This window comes from Mustelus asterias, chromosome 25, assembly GCF_964213995.1.
Source record: "Mustelus asterias chromosome 25, sMusAst1.hap1.1, whole genome shotgun sequence".
Classification (NCBI taxonomy): domain Eukaryota; kingdom Metazoa; phylum Chordata; class Chondrichthyes; order Carcharhiniformes; family Triakidae; genus Mustelus; species Mustelus asterias.
This window is the reverse complement of record NC_135825.1, coordinates 31132632-31145932: the sequence shown is the minus strand read 5'-3', so window position 1 is coordinate 31145932 and position 13301 is coordinate 31132632. Positions and strand designations below refer to the sequence as shown.

Below are 13301 nucleotides of genomic sequence, written 5' to 3'. Positions count from 1 at the left end.
CATCTCCATACTAATGAGAATGAAAAGGGTGATACAAGAAGACAAGCTGGTACTCTTCTGGAAAAAATGGAGGAACTGGAGTTTGTTTTTATGCTACACTTATGGACTCGTTTGCTGGAGGAGTTTCACAAAACCAGTAAGGCTCTCCAGGATCCACAGATCGCACTTACCGCATGTGCGAATCTGTACACGTCACTTTCCCACTTTATGAAAAATATTCGAGAAAACTTTGATGATATTGAACAAGAAGCTAAATCCAAACTGCCTGATGTAGATTACAAGTGTGCAGAGAAAAGGAGGAGGGTGAGAAAAAAACAAGCCTACGGTGGAGTTGCACCTGATGCTGATGAAGAGCTTTCTCCAAGAGACAAATTTCGAGTGAAATCCTTCATTCCTATAATCGATGTCCTTAAAGCAAACTTGAGGAGAAGAGCAACAGTCTACAATTATGCTGCAAACAAATTTTCATTTTTAGTTGATTTAGAAGCTTCAGAGGCACAGCTGCGTGAAGCAGTAGAAACTTTGATGAAAGAGTATCCAAACGATGTTGATATTAACCTTACGGGGGAACTGAAGCACTTCCATGCTTATGTCAAGCAGAATTATCCAGGAAAAAAACAAATTTGCCACAAAGATCTGTATCAAATCATCTTCCAAGACAAGATTCATTTAGTTTTCCCTAATGTGGAAGCAATATTACAACTATTTTTATGTCTGATGGTAACAAATTGTTCAGGAGAAAGGTCATTTTCACAGCTAAAGAGAATCAAAAATGAACTGAGAGCAACCACGTCTCAAGACAAACTGTCTGCACTTAGCATCATGTGCATAGAAAGCGATAAGCTGTGTAGCATATCATTTGAGGACATAATTCATGATTTTGCTTTTGAGAAATCAAGAAAGAAAATGTTTTAAGTTGTATCTGATATCAGTTTTCTGATTTTTGCAAACAATTTCATGATTACTTATTTTAATAAAAGTGATCGTAATTACTTATTTTGTCAGCATTTTGTATATATATTAATGTATCTTAAAATTATTTTAAAAATTACATTTAAGCACTGTTTCCAGGGTATACTATATTATAATCTATGAGAGAGATCAAGCCAGCCAAATGATAAATATGTAATCAGTAAATGCATTCATTTGAAAATAATTTGTATTTTTCACTTTAAATACCTTGCTATTAAATAATTAAAAGGCATCATTATGTTTTCAATTTTTTTGTGGCGACCCAAGGTCCTGTTTTGGTATGCACCTTTGTGAGACCTTTTGGTGTAACTTTTTAACAAGAGGCCTCCAAGCTTTATATAGCTTAGGGCCAAACCAAGTCTAAATCCAGTACTGCCAAGAGGTGACTGATGGTAAATGTGCAGAAATAATTGAAGGTGACATATGATAGTTTGAGAAAGGATTAATAAGGGGCACGGATCTTGGGTTTTGGAAATAGAGCTTGAATGAAAGTCTTGATGATTCATTACAAAACACCAGTTTGGCCTCAGCTGGAGTATTGGGTCCAATTTCTCAGTACCCAATGTTTTTTTTTAGGAAAGGTTAAACTGGTTGGGACTCCACTGATTGGAATTTAGATGAATGAGGGGTGATCTCATTGAAACAAGCATTCTTAAGAGGCTTGACAGAGTAAATGCTGAGAGGATGATTCCCCTCATGGGAGAGTCTAAGATAAGAGGGCATAACCTCAGAATAAAGGGGTGCAAATTTAAGACTGAGATAAAGAGGAATTTCTTCTCTCAGAGGATTGTGAGTCTTTGGAACTCCTTGCCATAGAGAGCTGTGGGAGCAGAGTCCTTATGTATATTTAAGGCTGAGATAAATAACTTTTTGTTCAGTGAGGGAATCAAGGGTTACGAGGAAAGTGGATGTGAAGAATGTCAGATCAGCCATGATCCTATTGAAGGTCTGAATGGCCTACTCCTGTTCCTATTTCTTATGGTTTTATGAAGGTGTTGGCGAGGGTGCAGAAAAGATTTGTGAGTAGGATTCCAGGGGTGAAGATCTTCAGTTATAAGGATACATTGGAAAAGCTGGAGCTGTCCTCCTTTTGAGATAAAAAGGCTGAGACGTTATTTGATAGAGGTGTTCAAAGTCCCAAGTAGATAGAGGGAAACCTCCCATTGACAGAAAGGTCTAGAACCAGAGGACACTAAGGTTAATGGTGAAAAAACCAAAGGCAAGCAATGAGGTACTTAAAAGTGTGGTGGAGGCAGATTCAGTTGTAGCTTTCAAAAGAGAATTGGATAATTATTTAAAGGAAAAACAATTGCTGGACTGCAAAGGAAAGGGCAGGGGTTTGGGACAAACTGAGTTATTGTGGAGAGCTGGCATGGACACAAAGGACCGAATAGCCTCTTGTACTGTAATCTTTCTATGATTCTTTGACTTAATTGCTTTTTGTGAGATCTTGGGAAATGTTTGCCACTTTTGCTTACATAAGTACACTCCAAAAATATAATTAATTGAAAGTGAAATACTTTGAGACGTTTCTGAAAAGTGTGATAAGTTGCTAATTAAAATAAGTATTTTGCTGATATTTTTGTTTACTTAAGTTTCCTTTCGACTTTGTTTTTTGTTCGGGCTGTTCCCCCTTCCTTTTTGGGGAGCTGCCCCTCTTAATTTGTCCCTAAGTTAATTTGAGTTAGTTTATTGGTTTGGTATTTAAGAGATTCCCTAATGACCAGTGTTTACCAGTCACTTAAAGTCATAGAGGTTCGCAGCATGGAAACAGGCCCTTCGGCCCAACTTGTCCATGCCGCCCTTTTTTTTTGAAACCCCTAAGCTAGTCCCAATTGCCTGCATTTGGCCCATATCCCTCTATACTCATCATACCCATGTAACTGTCTAAATGCTTTTTAAAAGACAAAATTATACCCAAATTTGGTTTGAAAGGGGAAGGGGTATTGAAGAGAAAAAGGTCTTTATTCTCCTATTTATGTCATAAAATTAATATCTGAGTATTTGTATTCCTGAAACAACTTACGATTTATTTTTTATTTCCAGCACTGCTGTGTTGGCTACCAAAGCAAATTTTTGCTTGGGAAACACAAAAATAAAAATTAAAAGGGTTCAATAAAGCTGAAGATCATTAATCCCAATAGTGTGAGACAAACTGAAAAGCAACCACTGTCTAACTTTATTTAAATACACCTGCTTCATACATTGCTATGGATTACAAAAACAGAGCCGTGGAAATTTAGCCAAACTGAAAAAGAATTGTGCAACAATGTGGTAGAACGTTACAATGTTGACAACACTTCAAAAGTACTTCATTCATTATAAAGGGCTATGGATGTGCCAAAGTCCTCCTTTCAATGAAGACTTCTTTGCCTCATTTCCGATGTAATACTTGTCTCTGCTGAGTTTGCAGGTGAAGTAGCAATCTCGGCTAGCAATTTGAAAACCAAACTCGATTCTGATTTCTGATTGTTGCAGAGTGATCCTTAGAAAGTGAGGGTGTTTGGATATGAGGGATAGCAAAGGATTGTGCTCAGTTGTAATGCCCTGTCCTCATATTAGAACACTCAGTGGGCTAGGCAGAGGAGAGATTTGTGGGTGTGACATATGTACTGTTTTAAAATTAGTGGTCGCCCCTTATAGGACAAAGATGAGATTTTTTTTCACTGAGGGTTGTGTGACTTTGGAACGCTCTGGACGGAATTTTCCCGTCTCACCCACCACGGGAATTGTAGCGAGTGGGACATGGACCATGCAAAGGTATATTGACCGCGGGTGGGATTTTCTGGCCTAGGGGCGAACACAGCTGGAAAATTTAATTCCTCAGCCAGCACTGAATTGTGATGGGATCAGGAATAATGGATGTCAATTGGCTCACTAATGAACCTAATTTACATCGCACTAGTGTTGGCTGGGAATTCTGTGTCAGCCCCTTCTGCCCTTCGACTTAGAGGAGGTTTTTCCACTGCCATGAGGCCTCTCTTGCATTAAGTGGGCCCAGCCACCATGTTTCCCACTATGACGGGCTGCATTAAATCCAGCCCCATATCTCAGCATGAGTCACTGTTCCCTTGAGAGATATCAAGAAACAGGTGGGGAAGTTTTAAAATAATCCACAGAGTGAAGGAAAAATTAATCCCAAGACTGCTCCAGAATTGTTATAATTAATGCTGTATGATGCACATATAAGCAGAGTAATGAGACACTAGACAAAAATCATAGTTGCATGCTAATTTTATTAATTACTAAACATCACTATACATAACATTTCTCACAATCTTTTTATATACAGGTATAGACTGTATGAATTATACATCGATATTTAACCGGTCTGATTGTTGATGTCATTGGCCTGTTAAAAGAATTGAAATTGCCTTCAGTTTTTATACATCTTTCAACATCACATGATCCTCAAACAATATCAAAGCCTTGAAAGTAACATTTGATTTCAAGATCGTTTTAATGTGAAAAGACGAGGCGATGGCCTGGTAGTATTATCGCTAGACTATTAATCCAGCAACTCAGCTAATGTCCTGGGGACTTGGATTCAAATCCCGCTATGGCAGATGGTGGAATTTGAATTCAATAAAAAATATCTGGAATTAAGAATCTATTGATGACCATGAAATCACTGTTGATAGTCGGAAAACCCATCTGGTTCACTAATGTGCTTCAGGGAAGGAAATCTGCTGTCCTTACCTGGTCTGGCCTACATGTGACTCCAGAGCCACAGCGATGTGGTTGACTCTTAATTGCCCTCCAAGGGCAACTAGGGCTGGGCAATAAATGCTGGCCAGCCAGTGAAGCCCACGCCCCACAAATTAATAAAAGAAAAAGTGACAGTTACCTTAATAGACTTCTAATAGTATAAAAAACTTTTCAAATTAGTTGTACAGATCCTGAAGAACACCATAGGATAAACCTGAAATTTAGATCTGCATTTTTACTTCATACTGCTATCTAAAACTATTTTGGGGAAGCTCAGATCTGTATCTATTTAGAATAAATGGATTAATACTTCCACTAAAAAAAAGCAACTTCATATGAATGGATTAAATTTGTATCCCAGAATATAATATTTTGCTCATAACTTTTCATACTGTTTTGTTTTCATTTTTCTCGTACCGATTTGCTTGACACCATCTCATTAGCAAATGGGAAAATTCTAAATGATAAGAAATCATAGAAACCTTACAGTGCAGAAGGAGGCCTTTCGGCCCATCAAGTCTGCAATGACCACAATCCCACCCAGACCCTACCCCCACATATTTACCCACTAATCCCTCAAACCTACGCATCTCAAGACTCTAAGGGGCAATTTTTTTTTTTTAGCATGACCAATCAACCTAACCTGCACATCTTTGGACTGTGGGAGGAAACCGGAGCTCCCGGACGAAACCCACACAGACACGAGGAGAATGTGCAAACTCCACACAGACAGTGATCCAAGCTGGGAATCGAACCCAGGTCCCTGGAGCTGTGAAGCAGCAGTGCTAACCACTGTGCTACCATGATGTTTATATTCTCTGAAAAACTGGCAGTGTGACAGGTCTTATTTCCCATGTTTACTCGATTATGTCACATTTTCATGAATATTACTGATATTGCTTTTTGTAGAGTTAAAGAGCACTATGAGGACTGTTAACTGGGATAGAAATGTCATAAATGCCTGATCAAGATTTGACACTATTGTTTTGAGACTGAATGTGTTTTTTCCAATAAATTTGGTCGGAGATTACCGTAAATATTTTGAAATTTGCAGTTATTTAAATAAATTTGAGATTTAAGGACAATAGGATAAGTAATTTCTTATTTTATCAAAACACTTGGATCTACTGTATAAATAGTGAGGTGAAGACTAATCGGTTCGAAAATGCAACAACTAAGAATTACTAGAGAAATTTCATTCCTGATTTAGTTTATTGCAACATGATCATTCAATGTTTTAAGTTTTAGTTTTCTCTAAAGCCTTGGAGATGACGTTTCAAGGACTGAGTAGAACCTTACCATTTGTGCCTTCTGATAACATGTTCTTCAGGAACTCACTCAAGAGTTCTCCGTACTTCTGAGATTGTTTGGCATTCATCTTGATTCCAATTTCCAGAGGAACACAAACCTGTACAAAATTTGTAAAGTAGAAAACAGCAAAATCAGATACAAGTAGTTTCTGTGAACAATATGTGGCCTCCACAATAGCTTCAATTTGTCTGATATCTTTAATGTAAAAATAAATCTCTCATTGCTTCACAGATATGTAATCAGACAAAACTGGACACTGAGATGTCAGAACCAGTGACCAGAAACTCTCCCACTTATGCTGGGCTTATGTTGGAAAGATTTCCAACTTGATACTCAACCAGTTTGGCTGTGGAATGAACACACCTTCCTTGACCATCAAGTCTCCAAGTGGGCTTCTGGCGCAGAGGCAGGGTGCTACCTATCGCACCCAAGACCTTCCATCAGTGTAAATATCTGACATAAGAAACAGTTTGTACAAAGAACTATGCTACTATTTTTGCATTTACGTACCTTTATTACTTCTTTCATGTCTTCCATACCCAACACTTCTGATAAGCTACGTTCCTCAAATCTCTGTTGGAGGTGCACTGGCACTTCATTCCCCTTCCTGATTCTGTCATTTTGCTTTGAAACAAGAAGGTATTGTCAAATGGCATTGCAATAACAGTAAATGAATAAGAACAAAACCAGATGTATCTTTCATGGGGCAAGATTAGACCAATTCTGGACTGCTTCCTAGCTCTTAAAATGTGACCCCATTTATTCAGTACTTTAATATTACAAACTTTTAAAGAGCAAATGGGACAATCAGCCACTGCTTACAACACAATCAGTCAAGTATTTAAATGATTTCAGTGTTTTACGTACAATCTTCTTTTGGTAATCACTTGGGCTCAGAAAACTCAGGAACCCCTCAGTCTCTTCAGCCAGCATTGCCACAATGCAAATGACCATCATGCTTATCATTACATTCTTAGAAGTCATCTTTGACCTGGAAAAGAAACATGTTTTTTAAAGAATGAATGAATTTTTTAACCAAGATCAGACAGTCGGAATGAAATATTCAACACTGTGGGAAATAATTTATCCATATATCCATTCATTTATTTATCCAGACTTACCACAATTACCATTAACTGGAGATATCAGGTACTAATTTGAAACTATTAACAGTTTCTGTAAATACAGTAAATTAAAATTATCTAAGTATCAAATATCTTTGTGGTAACTAATTACAAATGTCATCCTCAAAGAAGAGCAAGATTTGTTGGGAAAAAAAACTTAAGAAACATAACTCATTTATATTAAAGATTTCAATAAACATTCATTCAAAAAAGTAACTGGATTTTTATACACCTGATAATACTTAGTTTACAGCCCAAACATCACAATGTTTTACTTTCACGTGAAGGAACCAGTAGTTCTGACTTGAGAATAACAGATCAATCTTCATTCCTCCAGTGAGCAGTGAGATTGGTATTCATCCTACCCTTTAAAAAAGACCCTTTTACACGTCGGTTTTATTTTGAAAGGATTTACTTTTTTCTGCATTTACATCCCTCCGCCACCTTCCACTTCCAGTATGACCTGTCTACCTTTCTATTTTTTGGATAAAAATTGATCAGACGATCTTGGATCTCCAAAAGAAAAATAATACATTCCCTCTCCAGCTTTTAGGACAGTTTAAATAAATGATCAGAAGTGGAGCTGTGCAGAAGCCCGTCACCATGCATATGCAAAGCTCCCTTCTTGGCAGTATAAATGACAACAACTTAGCAAGAACCAATACTTCAGGACTTGTCGCTGATAAATGGGTGCACTGTAAAGGGGAAAAAAATACATAAGAGGTTAAAATCAGTACAAGTTTATGACTTGAATATAACTTCCCATAAATGTATTCATCAATCAATATATACAGTTTAAAATTCTTATATAAAAAATACTGACATCCAATTTCAGTATTTACTGTTGTGATTTCTTCTTAGCTGAGTTCTCTGTTTTGCAATTCTATTTTTAAGATATATGCTTGCTTGCTGGGCTTTTATACCGATGAATGCTATCTGTTTTATTTAATAAATCTTCCTTGTACCATAGCAATATAAAGCATCACCTTCTGAAACAAAAAAACCCCATTAAAATATTTTGTTTTCATAGAAACAAATATGTTTCCCTATTTTCTGTAATTACGTGTAAGATCACACATCCTCGAAGTGCAATAAAAGTGCAGATTATTACTTGTAGGATTGTTTCCAGAATCATATTACAATGTGATTATGGTTAATGCGTATTGATTGATAGATTATTTAGCCGTCCAGGTTTGTGCAGTATTATTTTTATGGTCTGTCATTTTTTTGATACCAGCAATAATGTCACTTTCCAAATGTCAGGGTCGATTTTTAGTACATTTTTATTCATTGCAGTTTAAGCATCATTTTGAAGGCCAGATCACATATTCAGATCAGTTTTCAGAATAAAAAGACCACAAAATACTTTTTGTCTAATGAGGAGCAACATCGTTCATAAAAAGATTCATAAAAAATGACATTTGTTCACAGATTAATAAAAAGTCACTGACTTCAACTTCTGATGCAAATCCAACAATGTTTTATTTGCCTTTTAAAAATGGCATGATCTCATGCCTACATGATCTTATGTAGGCATGAGATCATGGCTAATCTACTCCAACATCATTTTCCTGCATTATCCCAGTATCCCTTGATGTTTTTAATGTGTCGAGATCCAGCAATCTCAGTCTTGATTCTGACCTACTCTGGATGCACAGTTCAAGACGGCAATTTCACTAAGATGTAAAAAAGATGAAGGATGGAATCTTACCAGCTTGCCATGCCGGTAGATCGGCATAGCGAGCCGGTAAGATATGACAAATGGCAAAAAATCAGGTTCGCGCCTGATTTCGCACCTCTCGCGATCTTGCTAGCCCTATTCTGCTGGCAAAATCGTGCTTGGGAAGGGCACGAGGCTGATTTAAATATTAGTAAGAAGTTTAACAACACCAGGTTAAAGTCCAACAGGTTTATTTGGTAGCAAAAGCCACACAAGCTTTCGGAGCTCCAAGCCCCTTCTTCAGGTGAGTGGGAATTCTGTTCACAAACAGGGCATATAAAGACACAGACTCAATTTACATGAATAATGGTTGGAATGCGAATACTTACAGCTAATCAAGTCTTTAAGATACAAACAACGTGAGTGGAGAGAGCATCAAGACAGGCTAAAAAGATGTGTATTGTCTCCAGACAAGACAGCCAGTGAAACTCTGCAGGTCCAGGCAGACTGTGGGGGTTACAAATAGTGTGACATGAACCCAATATCCCGGTTGAGGCCATCCTCGTGCGTGCGGAACTAGTCTATCAGTTTCTGCTCAGCGACTCTGCGCCGTCATGTGTCGTGAAGACCAGGTGGTCGGGTCATGGCCAGTCAGTATCCATGCAGCACTGGTAATCTGGCGCCCAGGCAGTGCCCACCGGTAGTGCCAAGTTTTTGGGACCTGATGGGTGGGGCCTGAGGGGGCAGAATCTGACAGGACAGAGCCTGGCCAGGGGGGAGGTTGAGGCGGGGGAGATCCATTGCAAGGGAGGGAAGGGGAGGAACTCTGCATTGGGGGGTGGGGGCTGATTGGTAGGGGTGGCGATCGGGGGGGGGGGGGTCCAATCGGCCGGGGTGGTGATCAGAGGGAGTGTATATTGGGAGATCAGGGTGCCTGTGTAATGGCGCCATTAGAGCACAGCAGCCAGCCTCACAGGCAAGCTGAGACTTCACCCTTCCCCCTACTTTCAGTGGGAAATTGAGGAGCAAATATGCAAGGAGATTACAGATAGCTCCAAGAAAAGTAGTAGTAGGGGACTTTAACTTTTCCAACATTGACTGGGACAGCCATAGTATTAGGGGCTTGGATGGAGAGAAATTTGTTGAGTGTATTTAGGAGGAATGTTTCATTCAGTATGTGGATGGCCCAACTAGAGAGGGGGCAAAACTTGACCTCCTCTTGGGAAATAAGGAAGGCAGGTGACAGAAGTGTTAGTGAGGGATCACTTTGGAACCAGTGACCATAATTCCATTTGTTTTAAAATAGCTATGGGGAATGATAGGTCTGGCCCAAAAGTCAAAATTCTAAATTGGGGCAAGGCCAATTTTGATGGTATTAGACATGAACTTTCAAAAGTTGATTGGGGGAATCTGTTGGCAGGCAAAGGGACGGCTGGTAAGTGGGAGGCTTTCAAAAGTGTGTTAACCAGGGTTCAAGGCAAGCACATTCCTTTTAGAGTGAAGGGCAAGGCTAGTAGAAGTAGGGAACCCTGGATGACTCAGGATATGAGGCCCTGGTCAAGAAGAAGAAGGAGGCATATGATATGCATGGGCAGCTGGGATCAAGTGGATCCCTTGAAGAGTGTAGAGAGTGTTGGCGTAGGGTTAAGAGAGAAATCAGGAGGGCAAAGAGAGGACACGAGATTGCTTTGGCAGATAAGGCAAAGGAGAATTCAAAGAACTTCTGCAAATAAATAAAGGGCAAAAAAGTAACTAGAGAGAGAATAGGGCTCTTAAGGATCAACAAAGTCATCTATGTGCGGAGCCACAAGAGATGGGTGAGATCCTAAATTAATATTTCTATCAGTATTTACTGTTGAGAAAAGCATGGATGTTAGGGAACTTTGGGAAATAAATAATGATGTTTTGAGGAATGTACATATTACAGAGAAGGAGATGCTGGAAATCTTACAGTACATCAAGGTAGAAAAATTCCCGAGAAGTGTATCCCAAGACGTTGTGGGAGGCTAGGGAGGAAACTGCGTGTCCCCAAGCACAGATATTTGATTCTCAGGTGAGGTGCCTGGAGATTGGAGGGTGGCAAATGTTGTGCCTGTTTAAGAAGGGTTGTAAGGAAAAGCCTGGGAACTACAGGCCGGTGAGCCTAACGTCTGTAGTGGATAAGTTGTTAGATGGTGTTCTGAGAGACAGGATTTACAGGCACATAGAGAGGCAATAACTGATTAGGGACAGCATGGCTTTGTGAGTGGAAAATCATGTCTCACGAATTTGACTGAGTTTTTTGAAGGGGTAACCAAGAAGGTAAATGAGAGCGGTGCAATCGATGTTGTGTACATAGACTTTAGCGAGGCCTTTATTGGGGTGCCACATGGTAGTTTGTTGCATAAGGTTAAATCTCACGGGATCCAGGGTGAGGTAGCCAATTGGATACAAAATTGGCTTAATGACAGAAGTCATGATGTGGAGATGCCGGCGTTGGACTGGGGTAAACACAGTAAGAAGTTTAACAACACCAGGTTAAAGTCCAACAGGTTTATTTGGTAGCAAAAGCCACACAAGCTTTCGAAGCTCTAAGCCCCTTCTTCAGGTGAGTGACTCACCTGAAGAAGGGGCTTAGAGCTTCGAAAGCTTGTGTGGCTTTTGCTACCAAATAAACCTGTTGGACTTTAACCTGGTGTTGTTAAACTTCTTAATGACAGAAGACAGAGGGTGGTTGTAGAGGGTTGTTTTTCAAACTGGAGGTCTGTGACCAGCGGTGTGACACAGTAAGAACTCTCACAACACCAGGTTGTGATCTGGTGACCAGCGATGTGACTCAAGGATTAATGCTGGGTCCATGTTATTTACAGTAAGAAGTCTCACAACACCAGGTTAAAGTTCAACAGGTTTATTTGGCAGCACAACTTTCTTCAGGTGAGTAAGGAGTTGTGTTCACAAACAGATATATCGACACAAACTCAATTTACAAGATAATGGTTGGAATGCGAGGCTTTACAGGTAATCAAGTCTCAAAGGTACAGACAATGTGAGTGGAGATAGGGTTAAGCACAGTTTAAAGAGGTGTGTATTGTCTCCAGCCAGGACAGTTAGTGAGATTTTGCAAGCCCAGGTAAGTCGTGAGGGTTACAGATAGTGTGACATGAACCCAAGATCCCGGTTGAGGCCGTCCTCATGTGTGCGGAACTTGGCTATCAGTTTCTGCTCAGCGATTCTGCATTGTCGTGAGTCGTGAAGGCCGCCTTGGAGAACGCTTACCCGAAGATCAGAGGCTGAATGCCGGTGACTGCTGAAGTGTTCCCTGACAGGAAGAGAAAACTCCTGCCTGGTGATTGTCGAGCGGTGTTCTTTCATCCGTTGTCGTAGCATCTGCATGGTCTCCCCAATGTACCATGCCTCGGGACATCCTTTCCTGCAGCGTATCAGGTAAGAAGTCTAACAACACCAGGTTAAACTGCTGTTAGATTTCTGACTGTGTTTACCCCAGTCCAACGCCAGCATCTCCACATCATGCGTATCAGGTAGACAACGTTGGCCGAGTAGCAAGAGTATGTACCGTGTACCTCGCAGATGGTGTTCTCACGTTATCCGTATCGATGATCCGGCACGTCTTGCAGAGGTTGCTGTGGCAGGGATGTGTGGTGTCGTGGTCACTGTTCTCCTGAAGGCTGGGTAGTTTGCTGCGGACAATGGTCTGTTTGAGGTATGTGGTTGTTTGAAGGCAAGAAGTGGGGGTGTGGGGATGGCCTTGGCGAGATGTTCGTCTTCATCAATGACATGTTGAAGGCTCCGGAGAAGATGTTGTAGCTTCTCCGCTCCGGGGAAGTACTGGATGACGAAGGGTACTTTTTCAGCTGTGTCCCGTGTTTGTCTTCTGAGGAGGTTGGTGCGGTTTTTCGCTGTGGCGCGTCGGAACTTTCGATGAATGAGTCGAGCGCCATATCCTGTTCTTATGAGGGCATCTTTCAGCATCTGTAGGTGTCTGTTGTGATCCTCCTCATTTGAGCAGATCCTGTGTATACGGAGGGCTTGTCCGTAGGGGATGGCCTGTTTAATGTGGTTGAGGTGAAAGCTGGAGAAGTGGAGCATCATGAGGTTGTCCGTACAGTGAAGTGCTGAGGTGACCGTTCTTGATGGAGATGCGTATGTCCAAGAATGCAACCGATTCATCCACTGTTATTTGTCATTTATATTAATGTTTTGGATGAGAATTTAGGAGGCATGGTTAGTAAGTTTGCAGATGACACCAAGATTGATGGCATAGTGGACAGTGAAAAAGGTTATCTAGGGATAATGCAACGGAATCTTGATCAATTGGGCCAGTGGGCTGACGAATGGCAGATGGAGTTTAATTTAGATGAATGCAAGGTGATGCATTTTGGTAGATCGAACCAGGGCAGGACTTACTCAGTTAATGGTGGGTGTTGGAGAGAGTTATAGAACAAAGAGATCGAGAGGTACAGATTCATAGTTCCTTGAAAGTGGAGTCACAGGTGGACAGGATGGTGAAGAAGGCATTCGGCATGCTT

The 13301-nt window shown here is 40.4% G+C and overlaps 1 protein-coding gene across 1 annotated transcript; it reads right to left on the bottom strand.

Annotated features, from left to right (window-relative positions):
* Window positions 1-5956: 5956 nt before the first annotated feature.
* Window positions 5957-8837, bottom strand: mlnl (motilin-like). The gene is made up of 4 exons (XM_078197871.1): window positions 8827-8837; window positions 6814-6982; window positions 6502-6615; window positions 5957-6088 (listed from the first exon to the last, which is right to left on the bottom strand). The coding sequence occupies exons 1-4, from the start codon at window positions 8835-8837 to the stop codon at window positions 5957-5959; spliced, it is 426 nt and encodes a 141-aa protein (XP_078053997.1).
* Window positions 8838-13301: the final 4464 nt, after the last annotated feature.

Coding starts and splice junctions, on each gene's coding strand:
- mlnl (XM_078197871.1), bottom strand. Junction 6,616..6,813: donor AATACTTGACTGATTGTGTT/GTAAGCAGTGGC, acceptor CTTGTTTCAAAG/CAAAATGACAGAATCAGGAA. Junction 6,089..6,501: donor ACATGAAAGAAGTAATAAAG/GTACGTAAATGC, acceptor AATTTTGTACAG/GTTTGTGTTCCTCTGGAAAT.